The following is a 16474-nucleotide window of genomic DNA, read 5'->3' as shown; positions in this document are numbered from 1 at the left end:
GACAGCGCTTGAGTCAGGGCTTTATGTATCATGGGAGCAAACGCTGTTGCTGTCAAGATAAATAAATGCGCACTGCAACTGAATAGCGTACCTGCTAAGCAAATGATGGTTAACAATAAAACAAAGTAACATTACAGTATAATAGTAAGACATACCATACCTGCAAAGCAAATACAAAAAAAACATAGTAAAGAATAAAACATTTTTTAACGCAATCTGTGCCTAAAATATATCCGCCCGCAAAAGTTAGGAGCAAATTGCTCCTCCACCCCTGCTGCCCCCATGCTTCGGCATATATGCTCTTTTTTTTAACTGTGGTGGTGAAATCACTTCCTACAGCGCTGGAGTCACGGCTTTATGTATCGTGGGAGCAAACGCTGTTGCTGTCAAGATAGATAAATCCGCGCTGCAGCTGAATGGCGTACCTGTTAACAAAACACAGTAAACAGTGAAGTATAAAAAAATGACATACCTGAAAAGCAAACCTGATGAAACATAACAATAAATCATTGCAGAATAGAATACGGTAAAAAAGAGCAGAACAATAGAGAAAGAACAATAAAATGACAACTATTTTTGTTTTTTTTATTTTACATATTTTTTTTGTGTTACACTTTTTTTTTGTAACTGCTGTAACAGTTCCAGGTTTGGGTCTCTCAAAATGCAATGGCATCTTGGGAGACCCTGTGAAAGTGTGTCCTAGTCTGTGCAATGCTGTACCCTACGCTAATACTCAACTTGTGTATGGTAGCGCTCAAAACATTCACCAATGCAAAGACCAGGATTGTCAGGACAGGAGGGACAATAATAGCGGGTGTCACGCCTATATCCGCGCTTGCTACAGACACAACAACATCTTTGAGGGGCTCGTTGGGTAGGGGTACTCGGGAGGACATACGTAAAATGCCTCTCATGCATCCGGCTTACTGGTTTTGGATTGGGAAGGTGAGGTGGAGCATTGTCTGGAAACCAAAGGGCTCTGATGATCTCTTCCTGGAATTTAAGGAAGGATCCAGTCCGTCCTGAAGCTCTGTATAGCACATGAGCATTCAGCAAAGCCAATTGAAATAAATAAACAGACACTTTTTTGTACAAGCGGCTGGCCTTACGGGTAACTAGGTATGGCACCAACAACTGGTCATTGAGGTCCACCCTTCCCATATTTTGGTTATATTCGTGGACACAGAGGGGTTTCCCCACAACACCAGTCGCCGTAGGAATTTAGACCGTCATGTCTGTATGAAGGGAGGTAAGAGCGAAAACATTCTTATTATCCCTCCACTTCACAGCGAGCAAATTATTACACTTGAAACAGGCTCTCTCCCCCAGCCTAAGAAGGGAATCTACAAGCCGCTGGGGAAAGCCCTGGCGATTAGGTTGCACGGTGCCACATGCTCCAATCTGATTATCAAACAAGTGACTAAAAAGTGGCACGCTCGTGTAATAATTGTCCACATACAAATGGTACCCCTTTCCGAATAAGGGTGACACCAAGTCCCACACAATCTTGCTAGCGCTCCCTATGTAATCTGGGCAGTTCTCCGGCTCTACGTGGCTATCTTTTCCCTCGTAAACTGTAAAACTTCATGTATAGCCTGTGGCCCTGTCACAGAGCTTATACATCTTGACCCCGTATCTGGCACGCTTGCTGGGAAGATACTGTTTGAAAGACAAGCGGCCAGAAAACCTTAATCAGGGACTCATCAATGCAGACAACTTGATGGGAAGTAAACAAGTCTGCAAAACGTTGGTTAAAGTGGTTTAAAAGGGGCTGAATTTTGTAGAGCCGATCGTAGCCAGGGTCTCCACGAGGACGACAGAGTTCATTGTTGTTGAAATGCATGAACCGCAAGATCTGCTCGTATTGTGCCCTGGTCATGGAGGCAGAGAACACAGGCATATGGTAAATTGGGTCAGTGGACCAACATGACCGTAACGTACTCATTTTAACTATGCCCATGTCGAGGGATAGGCCCAAAAAGATCTTAAATTCGGAAACCGTAATTGGTTTCCAATCTTTGGCAAGGGAGGACTGGGGATTAGCGGCGATGTATTGACCTGCATACAAATTACATTGGTCCACAATAAATCTATAGAGATCTTCGGTGAAAAACAGCGAATAAAAATAAGGTGACGTAAAATCAACTATTTCCACCTGAATGCCAGGTTGGCCAGTGAATGGGGGAAGTACGGGTGCTGCAGAAGTGGTGGGTTTCCAATTAGGATTGGTGAATGCAGCAGGCAGGGCACTATGGGCTCGATGGGTCTGTCTTTGTTTTCTTGGTGGCAGCGGGACACTACTTGAGCTTTCCACCTCACCAGCTTGAACCTCACTTATGGGACTCGCCACGTCACCACGTGTTACTGCAGTGCTGGTTTGACTACGACCAGGGTGTACTAGGCCGCTGGTGCTTGCCAGTTCACCAGAAGGAATAGCAGCACTAGTACTTCTCTGCTCCATACGAGAGCGCTGCGGTTCTTGCACCTCAACAGCAGAAGATCGGGTCTGGTATGCCTGACCTTAGCAGGGACCACAACTCCGTCATCAGAGCTATCTGTCATGGAGCCGCTGTCGTCTACAGGATCGTATTCTGAGCCCGAATCTGACAGATGAGTGACTTCCTCTTCACTATCTGTCATGCTCAGAAACGTGTAGGCCTCTTCACTGGTGTACCTTCGATTTGCCATTTTGGGCTCTAAATTTACTGGTACACTAGTGAGACTCGCTGGTAAAAAAGCTCCTGATTGTTAGCGACTGATTCAAACACTACCAAAAAAACTGTTAGCGATTGCAGGGATCAGGCCTGACTCTGCGACCGCTGCAGTTATGTGTGTTGTGTTTTGTATGTGACAGTGATCGATCGATACTAGACCTGGATGGGCTGGGCTGGGTGGAGGGACAAAACGCAGGTGCTAGCAGGTATCTGGGCTGATCCCGCTAACACTGCATTTTTGGGAACCCTAAACTGCTGGGGACGCTAGTATAGATCTGATCAGATATTGATCCGTTCAGATATTATACTACTAAGGGAGGTGTATGCTGCGTGCAAGGGTGTTAGCTGTACTGGCACTAATCTGACGCTGCCTGGGGCAACGCAGACCCTAACTGACCCTAAAACCTAACTGATATCACCCACCAGGCGATCAGGGGGTTAAACCTTTATTGGGTAATAAACGGCAGGTATAAAGAACAAACTAACTTACCAGCATCGCCCGTAATACTTATACGGTGATCACTGGTGAAAGGGTTAACTAGGGGGCAATTGGGGTTAAAACCTTTATTAGGTAGTATATGGGGGTACCTGACGCTATAAAAAGCTGACAGTGAACCTAAATACTTACCTGGCATACTAGTGTCACCTGTGACACTAATACGGCGATCAGAAAAAAGATTGCTTAGTGACACTGGCGACAGGGGTTAACTGGGGGTGATCAAGGGGCTAAACCTTTGTTAGGGGGGTACCCTAGACTTAAAGGGGCCTACCACTAACTGCCCTACCACTTATAACAGTCACAAATGACACCAATGCAGTAATCTGTAAAAAAATAAAAACCGCTATTGGTGTCACTGTGACGGGGTGACAGCGGGTGCAGGGGGGTGATCGGGGGGGGGGGTTTATGTGCCTATGTGTGCTAGTGTCAGTGTAGTGTTGGTGAAGACTCACAGTAGATGTCTTCCCTCCTAGGAAGCCGGAACGAAAAGGCTTCATGAGGAGAGATGACATCACTTCCTCTGCTTCTGTTTACATTACAGAAGCAGAGGAAACTTCTCATTTGCCTAGAGCTATCGTGAGGGAGAGGCCATGAATCAGTGGCCTCCCGCTCAGAACGGATCGCTCCTGGAACGATGCCGACCGTCTCGGGCACCGGGGGGTGCGATTACGCCCCCCCGCCCACGGGAGGGGAGTAACGTACCCATACGTTACTCTGCCTGCCCGTGCCATTCTGCCACAGTATATCTGCGTGAGGCAGTCGGCAAGTGGTTAATATAAGGACACTTGCCTGTCCAGGGGTCATATGATGTCGGCATCCCTAGCCGATTTGTCTATCGGTTTCGGGTGCAGGCGCCATTATTGTAAGTAAGGGAAACTGGCTTCCTACTGCTCATGTGCGAGTCACACTTCGCTTTTCTGAATAGTCCTGTTGTCTTCTGGGACACATACAGTTCTCAGAAGGCAGCGGGGGGAAGGAGGAGGGGCTTGACATGATGCAGATCGCCGTCACTTACCAGGAAGTGGGAGCGGGTACCTGTCAAAACCATTGTATATCTGTAGAGTTGGCTTGGAAAGACCGCAGACAAGCAGAAATAGCTGACAATGCAGACTGAATTTTCACTATAGCAGAGGCACTGCATTGTCAGCATGAACATGAAGTTTGGAGCACACTGAATGTTTGGCAGATTTGTAGTTGCAGTGTTAAAAGGATACAAATGGGAAAGATCCATGTTTTTTTTTAGAGATGTATTAAATGTTTTTGTTTTGCCGAAGTAGATACTTTTTATTGTAAAGGCACTATATGATATATATTGTAATAGGTCAAAACACCATTTACAGTAATCTGTAATACTAAGTTACAGTCCTTTTTACCAATGTTTTTTGGTCTAGGAAAACTATGACCTTATCCACCCATTTATACTTGTATTTTATTGAAGTAGCATCAATTTTCTCCATTCCCCTTTAAAATGTAAAACCCAGGAATGTTCCACTAAAGCAGAGACTGTCAGGATGTGTCACGGTATATAGTGAATGTGGTCTTTTGTGTCTATAGGGTTCCGTTACTACATGTGACGGTTAGCAACAAGCTAATTTATGTGAGTGCTAGGTAAAGTGTTTTTACTGCTCTGGAGGAGAAGTCACCAGGGAAAAATCATCTCGGGTCACATGTAATGGAAGATAGTGCAGTTAGACAGCAGGTTAAACAGATTCAAATCATGGTTACTTTTGTAAATCTATTTATCCTTTGCAAAGTAGTCAGGTGTCCCTGAAGACGTCAGTAATGCTGAAACATGTTGGGTGGAGCTTGGTCTTCTAAGGGAGAGTTATTGCTGTGACTGACCATGTGAAGTGACTTGGGCTATGACTCTATAGCATCCATCGCATTAACAAGTGTGTACTACAGAAGGTTGTATGTATTAGTGATTGTTCTGCTTTTTTGATGTGAGTTTTATTTCATTGAATAAAAAGTATTCCGGGAACACTATGGATGTTTCCATTTTCCCTTTGAGCTGATAAGTGGGGTTAGTACTCTTGGTTTGGACTGGCTGCTTGATGCATGAGGCTGACCTTTGAGGGATAATTGATCTGGGTTGAAGCTCTGTGTAGTTTGGATGACTTCTGATACTTGCCTGAATTCTGATGTTTTTAACACACACATTTGACCTTTGTTGAGAAGGTGTACATAAAAGATGAGCAGACACCTTTTGTGTGTGTGTGTGTGTATTTGAATTGTATTAACACTTTTTTTTTATTTCTGTTTTTTTTTTTGGTTTGTTTTTTTAATTTATTACTGTAATGCTTTTAACTTGATCACATATCACTAAGTGATTAAGCGCAGTGTATTTTTTATACTATTCTGTATACGTTACTAGACTATCAGCAATACTCCAACTTCTACCATCACACTTGTACTGTTGGTGTTAGGGCTGGTTCACACCACAAAAAATACACTCCAGATCCATTCCGGATGCTTTTTTGCATGCGCATTTTAATGCGTTTTTTATGCATTCCAGATGTTGTGTTTTTTTTTTCACTGTACTTGGGTCTGGTGCATTTTTGATGTGTTCCAGTGCATTCTGGTGCATTTTTGATGCATTTTATCGCATTTGCGTACAGTACAGTGCAGGAGGAATGCAGCATGTTTACTACTACAAGAGTATCGAACTGTTACTTCAAGTGTTCTGCCACAGCTGCTACAGCCATATTACTAATGCTAGTGATTGCAGATAGCAGTTTGTCCTGTTACGATTTACCTGCAACTCAACAATACAGAAAGGTTTCTTCACAGTAAGAGCTGTGTAAAATGTGGAATGAACTCCCTTCCAGGGGATTCTTTCCTAAATGTACATACCATAACTGGATACTAAAATTTATAGGTAAAATCGATCCAGGGAATATCCGATTTGCCTCTCGGGGGATGAGAAAGGAATTTTTTCCACTGCTGTGGCAAACTGGATCATGCTTTGTCTGGGTTTTTCTCTTTTTTCTGGATCAACCATGGGTAGAGGATTGTGTGTGTGTGTGTGTGTGTGTTCAAGCATTTCGTGCTCAGATTGACATGCTAAATCTGACAGGTGTATTTAAAAGAAGAAAATCTTTGACCTCTTGGGTCTTGGTGAATAGCTGATTTACCCTCAAGACAAAAAGCAAGGGCACTAAATGAGTGTAGACAGGTAGGCCGCACACCCCAAAATTGCAAAAAACTATACGATAAACCCCCTAACGGGGCTTTAAAGCAGCCAGAAAAATACAATATTCATGGTTGAAAAAATTCAATTTTATTAGTACAAAAAATATCCAAATAGCATATTATAAAAATCACTAAGGATAGGTGCTGATTAGTCGAGTCATGACATGATCTGAATATGGCATACCAATATAATAGACAAAGCATACAATTAAACCAAGCACTAGGCAAAATGCATAAGATGACGGCCAAAATTATCTTTGAAATGAATTCTTAAAAACAGTAGCAACACATATTGCTTGTGATACCATACATGTATGAGGGGTAACTGAAGTTGTAACGTTAATCCTGACGCGTTTCGACCCTTCCCGGGTCCTCTTCAGAGGATAGTTGCCCCCTATTGTAGAATTTTATGACGTTTTCACATGTAGTTTAGGAATTGTGAGTTGTAATGTTTTTGGGTGATGCAGTTTCTCTTTGGCTCCCCCGTCTCCCCCACATCAGAGCGGCTCCCGGGAAAACGGGCGGTGGGCCGAATGTGTTTTGCAAGGGATCACAACTAATAGCCCCCGTATGGGGCGGGGAAGTTGGGGAGAGAGGGGCAACAAACAACCCAAAAGGCACCTAAAGGGGGATATAGGTTATTACCTGAAATAGAAAGGGGTAAAAAGTGTTGAATGCTAAAGAATCACTAGATAGTTCTCTACAGATTGGAAAATTTCCCAGCTGTAGAAGTTTATAGGGGTATTGAATGATAGGTACATAGGTGTGCAGAAGGCATAGCTGGATAAGAAGAGAAAAAAGAAGGAAAAGGAAATGGAAAATGTAAAATGTGAGAGAAAGTAGAGAAGCAAACCAAACAAAAAGATGAGAGAAGCAGTGAGAAAGAAGTGAAAGAAAAGGAAAGGGAAGAAAGAAAAAATACCCAACCCAGTGTAAGTGTGAATAGGAGGAGCAGAAAATAGCAAATGCCCTGCTGCCAATTGATTCCCATGTACCATACGAAATATATGCCAACGGCAGTAGGTAAAAGCACCGGTGAAACCTCCAGTGAATAGACAAGAAGGAATGAAGGGGGAGGGAAGAGGGGGAAGGGAAGGAAGGAGAGAGGAAAAGACCACTGAAGGAGTGGTGAAAAGTGAGTGGGATGAAGTGGTGTGAAAATGGTAAAGAGATGGGGGGGGAAAGGGGTAAAGGGGGAAGGGTGAGAGGGTAAAGTGTGAGCAAAGTGAACGGCAGATTGGGGCAGGGAAAAGGAAGGAGGGGGGAAGGGGGGAGATGACAATTCAGTGTCGGTGGGGTGAAAGGAAAATGTAGGGCATAAGTAGTGGGGGGAGGGGGGAGGGGGGGAAAGGGGAGGAGAGGAGGAAAAAGGGGGGGGGGGGGGAGGAAGAAGTGGGTATGGAGGGGGGGGGGGAAGTGGGGGAGGGGGAAGGAAAACACACAAGGGGAGGCATAGTGAGTGAGCCAAGTGGGATGATGTGCAGGAAAATGTGCAATAAACTATAAACAAAAGTGAACTAAACAGTGAAAGTGACATGCAGTGGAAAAAAAACAAAAAACACACAGGGGGTGTCGGGACTATTACCTAATTTGGCTGAGCTGCATGGGACATTCTGAGTACTGAAAGAGTTTAATTAATTAAAAATATGAATCAATCTGACAAGGTCAACACTGATTTCAAAAGAAATAAGTCATTAAGAAGGTATCACATTCGTTTCATTAGGGCTTACCAGTGTATGCCGTCAATCTGTGTGACCTGTCTTCAGTTTGAAAAACGTCCAATGAATATCCCCTAGTGGTTGCCCATATTTATAGGGAGTGCCAAATGGCTGACTCCCTACAGGTGTTGATGTGTCCAATATCCCTCCCCTTCCCCATCCGTCAGGGGAAAGGAGCAACACAGCGGTGCTCCCCAGTGTGATCCCCCCGACGTTCCGGAAAGGAATGTACCTCCGGGCGTCCCCGTCGCTTCCGCCGCAACTGCGCAGGCGCCGCTACGTCACGCGCACGCGCCCTAGGGCGCGCGCTCGTGAGTGCGGCGTCCGGAAGGGATCCGGGACGCCGCTGGCAGGGAGAGAAACATCCCACTCAGGTGAAGCCACCTAGTGGGCATGTTGGGAGACGCGGGCCCTAGCGTCTCCTGTCTCACCCTGCCAGGAAGACACTATAGAAGGTCCACCCCCGCCCCTAAGAGGGAGACACAAAAACCGAGGGAGACAGGGGGAACACAGAGCCATCGTGCCACCAATATATTCATAGGCAAAAATAGTAATAATAACAATGATGGGGCATGGTATTAGTTATTTATATGCCCTATCTGATGGTGCTAAGCATATAATCTATGTACCATGGGCTGACTGCTAACTGGCCGTTTTAAATGCATCCTGTCAGATGTGGTATTGCATGCCTTGGCATGACTGCACAGTTACAAAAGCAATAATTAATTACAACCTGCGCAATCAGAATGGTATATAAACAAAAACAGAGAAAAAAGCAAAATTGCATGAATCTTGAATACTAAAACAATCAGAAACTCCGAACTATTAAAGGCTAAGTTTAACAAAGGATAAAACGATACAAAGCATATGATCCATTATATAGATCGCAGGTATGCACATTCATATGCATCTCGTACATCTGAGCATACTGGAAAATAAGAGTAATCATGATAACTTTAATGATTATATGTGGGGAAAACCAGGCAGTGATATCTACAAATCTGGAAACGCGATATTGAAAAATAATAATAATAATGAGAAAAAAAAAAAAAAGGGGGGGGTTTAGGGGAAAATCACTGTGTCTTCCCCGATGAAAATCCCTGCAAAAAAGGGGCAAATGAGATTGATTCATTTAAACCTGGTGGAGAGGTGGCTTGTAGCTGGAATATCCATCTCTGCTCTTTTTGCAGCAGAGACTTATTCCAGTCGCCACCTCTATTAGGAATGTTTATTCTATACAAAGCCACGAAGGTAACTTTGGAAACTTTGTAATTGTGTGTGAAATTTATATGCCTCCCAATGGGGAGGTATGGGTTCCCCACCTCCATACTGTAAACATGTTGGGAGATGCGTTTCCAGAATTCCTGCCTGGTTTTCCCCACATAGTATGCACCACATTCACATTCCATCAAATATACGATACCGCGAGTGCGGCAATTTACAAACTGTTTAGGTGTAAATATATTGCCGTTCGGCAAGACAAAGATTTTATCCTGTTTGATGAGTGGGCAATACGAACAATGTCCACAGGGGAAAGAGCCCACTGTGGAACAGTGTTTAAATCTATTGTTATCGTTGGTATATTCACTGCGGACAAGCTGGTCCCGCAGTGACATGGCTCTTTTGTACGTTATAATAGGTCTATCTTGAACAAATTCACGTAGCCTAATCAACCATTATTGATTTACAACTCTTTGCACGCAGGTTATTACTTAAATACCTACATGCAAGGGACGACTTGGAAGGTGACGCTGTGGATGGGTCTCCTCTTAGTATGAAGGAATGTAGAGCCTTACGAGACTTAACTCTCCTTTATCAAGAAAACAACACAGTGGATCTAATAGATCAAATCGATCTAGACGCCTTACTGCAGGAGGTTGACCGATCGACTCCGAATCCCCTCACGATGTTCAAAAAGGCTTCTACTACATTTCCTTCGTCAAGCACTAATTCCAACGTTGCAGTATTTTTAAGGCAGACCATCCGTGACATATCCAAACTACCACAAACTTACTCTAGACCGGCTAATCTTTCTTATGATGAAAACGCAGCTCTCCAAAGCCTCATAAAAAATCCCACAATCGTGATAAAACCTTCAGATAAGGGAGGCAACGTAGTCGTCATGAATAATGACGACTATGTTTCAATGTGCCTGGATATATTAAGAAACAAAGAATGGTACAAAGTAATCTCAGCCCTCAGCATCAATCAATACAATTCCAGCTTCTATAATATGGTCGACCGGGCATTCCGTAGAGGGGAAATCACCAAGAATATCTATGAATTTATCAGAACTCCACACCCCAGGGTGACCACCTTTTACAGTTTACCCAAGATACATAAAAATCCGATCAACCCCACAGGTCGCCCCATTGTCTCAGGCAATGGGGCTATATCCGAAAACCTAAGCCGTGTCATAGATGCATATCTGCAACCCCTCGTTATTGGCCTTACCTTCCTTTGTAAAGGATACAATACAATTTTTGCAACTCATCAGCGATCTGAGGTTACCCAAGAATGCGATTTTGGTGACTATAGATGTTGAGGCGCTGTACAGCAGCATTCCCCATCCCAAGGGACTGGCTGCTGTGCAAAGAGCCTTACAACAAAATTCTTTATATGATTCGGCTTTGGTTAGGTTTACTTTGAATGGTCTGCACTTTATACTGCATCACAATTACTTTTGTTTCGACAACTCCCACTACCTCCAGGTGCAGGGTGTGGCTATGGGGACCTGTTGTGCCCCCTCTTACGCCAACCTGTACCTGGGGGAGTGGGAGAGGTCCCTCCTCGGCGACGAGGACCTTCTTGAATACACCAGCCATATAACTAAATGGCTGAGGTATATCGACGACGTCTTCGTCGTCTGGGAGGGACCTGAAACCAAGTTATTTGAATTTTTCAATAGAATTAATGTGAACGATCGGAATCTGAAGTTCACTATGACGCATGATTCCCACAGCGTCACCTTCCTGGACGTCTCCGTTTCGATTACGACAGAAGGACATCTCTCCAGCACCTTGTTTCGTAAGACAACTGCTGGGAATACGGTCCTTCATTTCGACAGTTTCCATCCCACTCCATTGAAAAACTCGATCCCGTACGAACAGTATCTGCGCCTCCGGCGCAACTGTTCCAGTGACACCTCATTTATTAAGGAAGCAGAGGGGCTCCAAAATCGACTGTTAGCAAGGGGCTACAGCAGATCCTGTCTTAAAAAAGCTTACAATCAGGCTATTGGACACTCAAGATCTCAGCTACTCTTCAAATCCAAACCCTCTCCAAGCCCGGGATGTAATCCTACCCGGATCACCATGCGCTATTCCCGTCATCATCATGCTATTAGAAAGATTATAGAACGTCATTGTAGTATCCTTACCGATGACCCTAAGCTATGTGAATTTGTTCAAGATAGACCTATTATAACGTACAAAAGAGCCATGTCACTGCGGGACCAGCTTGTCCGCAGTGAATATACCAACGATAACAATAGATTTAAACACTGTTCCACAGTGGGCTCTTTCCCCTGTGGACATTGTTCGTATTGCCCACTCATCAAACAGGATAAAATCTTTGTCTTGCCGAACGGCAATATATTTACACCTAAACAGTTTGTAAATTGCCGCACTCGCGGTATCGTATATTTGATGGAATGTGAATGTGGTGCATACTATGTGGGGAAAACCAGGCAGGAATTCTGGAAACGCATCTCCCAACATGTTTACAGTATGGAGGTGGGGAACCCATACCTCCCCATTGGGAGGCATATAATTTTCACACACAATTACAAAGTTCCCAAAGTTACCTTCGTGGCTTTGTATAGAATAAACATTCCTAATAGAGGTGGCGACTGGAATAAGTCTCTGCTGCAAAAAGAGCAGAGATGGATATTCCAGCTACAAGCCACCTCTCCACCAGGTCTAAATGAATCAATCTCATTTGCCCCTTTTTTGCAGGGATTTTCATCGGGGAAGACACAGTGATTTTCCCCGAAACCCCCCCTTTTTTTTTTTTTTCTCATTATTATTATTATTTTTCAATATCGCGTTTCCAGATTTGTAGATATCACTGCCTGGTTTTCCCCACATATAATCATTAAAGTTATCATGATTACTCTTATTTTCCAGTATGCTCAGATGTACGAGATGCATATGAATGTGCATACCTGCGATCTATATAATGGATCATATGCTTTGTATCGTTTTATCCTTTGTTAAACTTAGCCTTTAATAGTTCGGAGTTTCTGATTGTTTTAGTATTCAAGATTCATGCAATTTTGCTTTTTTCTCTGTTTTTGTTTATATACCATTCTGATTGCGCAGGTTGTAATTAATTATTGCTTTTGTAACTGTGCAGTCATGCCAAGGCATGCAATACCACATCTGACAGGATGCATTTAAAACGGCCAGTTAGCAGTCAGCCCATGGTACATAGATTATATGCTTAGCACCATCAGATAGGGCATATAAATAACTAATACCATGCCCCATCATTGTTATTATTACTATTTTTGCCTATGAATATATTGGTGGCAGGATGGCTCTGTGTTCCCCCTGTCTCCCTCGGTTTTTGTGTCTCCCTCTTAGGGGCGGGGGTGGACCTTCTATAGTGTCTTCCTGGCAGGGTGAGACAGGAGACGCTGGGGCCCGCGTCTCCCAACATGCCCACTAGGTGGCTTCACCTGAGTGGGATGTTTCTCTCCCTGCCAGCGGCGTCCCGGATCCCTTCCGGACGCCGCACTCACGAGCGCGCGCCCTAGGGCGCGTACGCGTGACGTAGCGGCGCCTGTGCAGTTGCGGCGGAAGCGACGGGGACGCCCGGAGGTACATTCCTTTCCGGAACGCCGGGGGGATCACACTGGGGAGCACCGCTGTGTTGCTCCTTTCCCCTGACGGATGGGGAAGGGGAGGGATATTGGACACATCAACACCTGTAGGGAGTCAGCCAATTGGCACTCCCTATAAATATGGGCAACCACTAGGGGATATTCATTGGACGTTTTTCAAACTGAAGACAGGTCACACAGATTGACGGCATACACTGGTAAGCCCTAATGAAACGAATGTGATACCTTCTTAATGACTTATTTCTTTTGAAATCAGTGTTGACCTTGTCAGATTGATTCATATTTTTAATTAATTAAACTCTTTCAGTACTCAGAATGTCCCATGCAGTTCAGCCAAATTAGGTAGTAGTCCCGACACCCCCTGTGTGTTTTTTTTTTTTTTCCACTGCATGTCACTTTCACTGTTTAGTTCACTTTTGTTTATAGTTTATTGCACATTTTCCTGCACATCATCCCACTTGGCTCACTCACTATGCCTCCCCTTGTGTGTTTTCCTTCCCCCCCCACTTTCCCCCCCCCCTCCATACCCACTTCTTCCTCCCCCCCTTTTTCCTCCTCTCCTCCCCTTTCCCCCCCTCCCCCCACTACTTACGCCCTACATTTTCCTTTCACCCCACCGACACTGAATTGTCATCTCCCCCCTTCCCCCCTCCTTCCTTTTCCCTGCCCCAATCTGCCGTTCACTTTGCTCACACCTTACTCTCTCACCCTTCCCCCTTTACCCCTTCCCCCCCCCCCCATCTCTTTACCATTTTCACACCACCTCATCCCACTCACTTTTCACCACTCCTTCAGTGGTCTTTTCCTCTCTCCTTCCTTCCCTTCCCCCTCTTCCCTCCCCCTTCATTCCTTCTTGTCTATTCACTGGAGGTTTCACCGGTGCTTTTACCTACTGCCGTTGGCATATATTTCGTATGGTACATGGGAATCAATTGGCAGCAGGGCATTTGCTATTTTCTGCTCCTCCTATTCACACTTACACTGGGTTGGGTATTTTTACTTTCTTCCCTTTCCTTTTCTTTCACTTCTTTCTCACTGCTTCTCTCATCTTTTTGTTTGGTTTGCTTCTCTACTTTCTCTCACATTTTCCATTTTCCATTTCCTTTTCCTTCTTTTTTCTCTTCTTATCCAGCTATGCCTTCTGCACACCTATGTACCTATCATTTAATACCCCTATAAACTTCTACAGCTGGGACATTTTCCAATCTGTGGAGAACTATCTAGTGATTCTTTGCTCTTTAGCATTCAACACTTTTTACCCCTTTCTATTTCAGGTAATAACCTATATCCCCCTTTAGGTGCCTTTTGGGTTGTTTGTTGCCCCTCTCTCCCCAACTTCCCCGCCCCATACGGGGGCTATTAGTTGTGATCCCTTGCAAGACACATTCGGCCCACCGCCCGTTTTCCCGGGAGCCGCTCTGACGTGGGGGAGACGGGGGAGCCAAAGAGAAACTGCATCACCCAAAAACATTACAACTCACAATTCCTAAACTACATGTGAAAACGTCATAAAATTCTACAATAGGGGGCAACTATCCTCTGAAGAAGACCCGGGAAGGGTCGAAACGCGTCAGGATTAACGTTACAACTTCAGTTACCCCTCATACATGTATGGTATCACAAGCAATATGTGTTGCTACTGTTTTTAAGAATTCATTTCAAAGATAATTTTGGCCGTCATCTTATGCATTTTGCCTAGTGCTTGGTTTAATTGTATGCTTTGTCTATTATATTGGTATGCCATATTCAGATCATGTCATGACTCGACTAATCAGCACCTATCCTTAGTGATTTTTATAATATGCTATTTGGATATTTTTTGTACTAATATAAAATTGAATTTTTTCAACCATGAATATTGTATTTTTCTGGCTGCTTTAAAGCCCCGTTAGGGGGTTTTCGTATAGTTTTATAGCTGATTTACCCTCTGGGTACAATACAATAATGCCTTCATACTGTCTTCTGTAAATAGTGACTGTGCCTGTGGCCCTTCCAGTGACCTTTTCATTCACTAGGAAACAGTGAAGGTGAGAATCTGATGAAGTGTTGCCCCCAAGCAACATTAGACGGATCCAAGAATTACTTGTGGCTCCCAGTTATCGTAGAAGGAATTCCTCTATATCTTTTGAAAAGTTCATGTGTTACAAAACGTGGTACTTTGGTTACATTATATTGGGGGGGTATATAACATTTGTTGCTTTTCTTAAGTTGGACATTTTAAATGGTTATTTAATTAGAGTGATGATGTCAAGAGATTATGATAGCTAACGTAATTCCTGTGTGTAATTAAACTCCTCTGCATAATTTTTGTCAGTTATTATTTTTTTCACGCCTGACAAAATACGCAGGAGCATTTAATTACAATTTCGACATCACTTAATTAAACAATATTTTTTTAAACAAATTACATGTTACATTCTGCTTGTTCCTTAATACTTAACACGGTTGTATATATGTTACAACTTATAAAAAATTTATTGTTTGCTGGCACTGTTCTTATATTTGGTAACCTGGGTGAGGGAAAACTGTAACATATTCATTATAGAAGCTACAGCATGATTGGATACATGTGCGGAGTCAGTCATTCCACTGGACAATATACACAAGTGTCATTTTACTTTCCAACAGGTCTCAGTTTCTTATATTCACTGGGCCAATATGAGAGACACAACAGAAATGCCGAAGAAAGACAAACACATCATTGGTATGTCATTTATTATACAGTATTTGTTAGTTTACTGTCTTCTTTACTATTGTGTTTTTTTTATTTTATATTACTAAATGGAAATGACTGTTCTTTTGTAGCTGAGCTACTCATTAAACATTCCTCGGACCATTTGCAACTTGTAATGAAAATGCAAACTTTTGCTTGTGTTCTTTATTACATTCTCTTGCCAACTGTATTTTTTTCTTTTTTTTTCTTTTTTTTTTATGATTTACAGATAATGTCTTCATTCATACTCAAATGATTTATGATTTTGTTAGTGGACCAATCCACTATGTAGCTAGCAAGAGTCTCTAAAGTCCTATCTTTTTTTTACAATCAAAGTCAAGTCATGCATATGTGTTTACACCTTCATACACCATACTGTAACTGTTGAGTCTCACACTTCTTTGTACCTCTGTTTTTATTTGCCAGTTATTCTCTCCCGATATATTTCTTCCTGAATACTCTACCATTCCTAGCACTCCATCTTCAATAGGTCCCATACTTGAGGTTTCGGGCTACCCAACTTGAATAGGCACAGCAATCTATTCCTCTTCCCTTAACCATTGTTCTATATTGCAAATATAAGAAAAGATTAGGAGCTGGAACTCGAATATGAAATCCAATCAGAAGAAGCTGTTTGGGCTGCTATTTTTAAGCAGAACTGCAAACAGATAAATAATAGATACATATTAATGCAGCACTGAATTTAAAGAGGTATTAAACCCCAAACCAAAAATATAATATATTGCAGCTTACCAATCCTTAAATGTGGTGGCTGCATTCATTTTCTTTTTT

The 16474-nt window shown here is 43.2% G+C and overlaps 1 protein-coding gene across 1 annotated transcript in view; it reads left to right on the top strand.

Annotated features, from left to right (window-relative positions):
• Positions 1–16474, top strand: part of LOC141106057 (ATP-dependent translocase ABCB1-like) — a 115889-nt gene that overhangs the window by 7253 nt on the left and 92162 nt on the right. The window contains exon 2 of the mRNA XM_073596437.1: positions 15598–15673. Coding sequence (XP_073452538.1) covers positions 15628–15673 — 46 coding nt within the window. The 5' untranslated portion in view covers positions 15598–15627. The remainder of the gene's footprint in view (positions 1–15597; positions 15674–16474) is intronic.

The sequence above is a fragment of the Aquarana catesbeiana genome, linkage group LG08 (genome assembly GCF_042186555.1).
Source record: "Aquarana catesbeiana isolate 2022-GZ linkage group LG08, ASM4218655v1, whole genome shotgun sequence".
NCBI lineage: Eukaryota > Metazoa > Chordata > Amphibia > Anura > Ranidae > Aquarana > Aquarana catesbeiana.
Note: the sequence above shows the minus strand (reverse complement) of the source record. Positions and strands in the feature narration are given on the sequence as shown.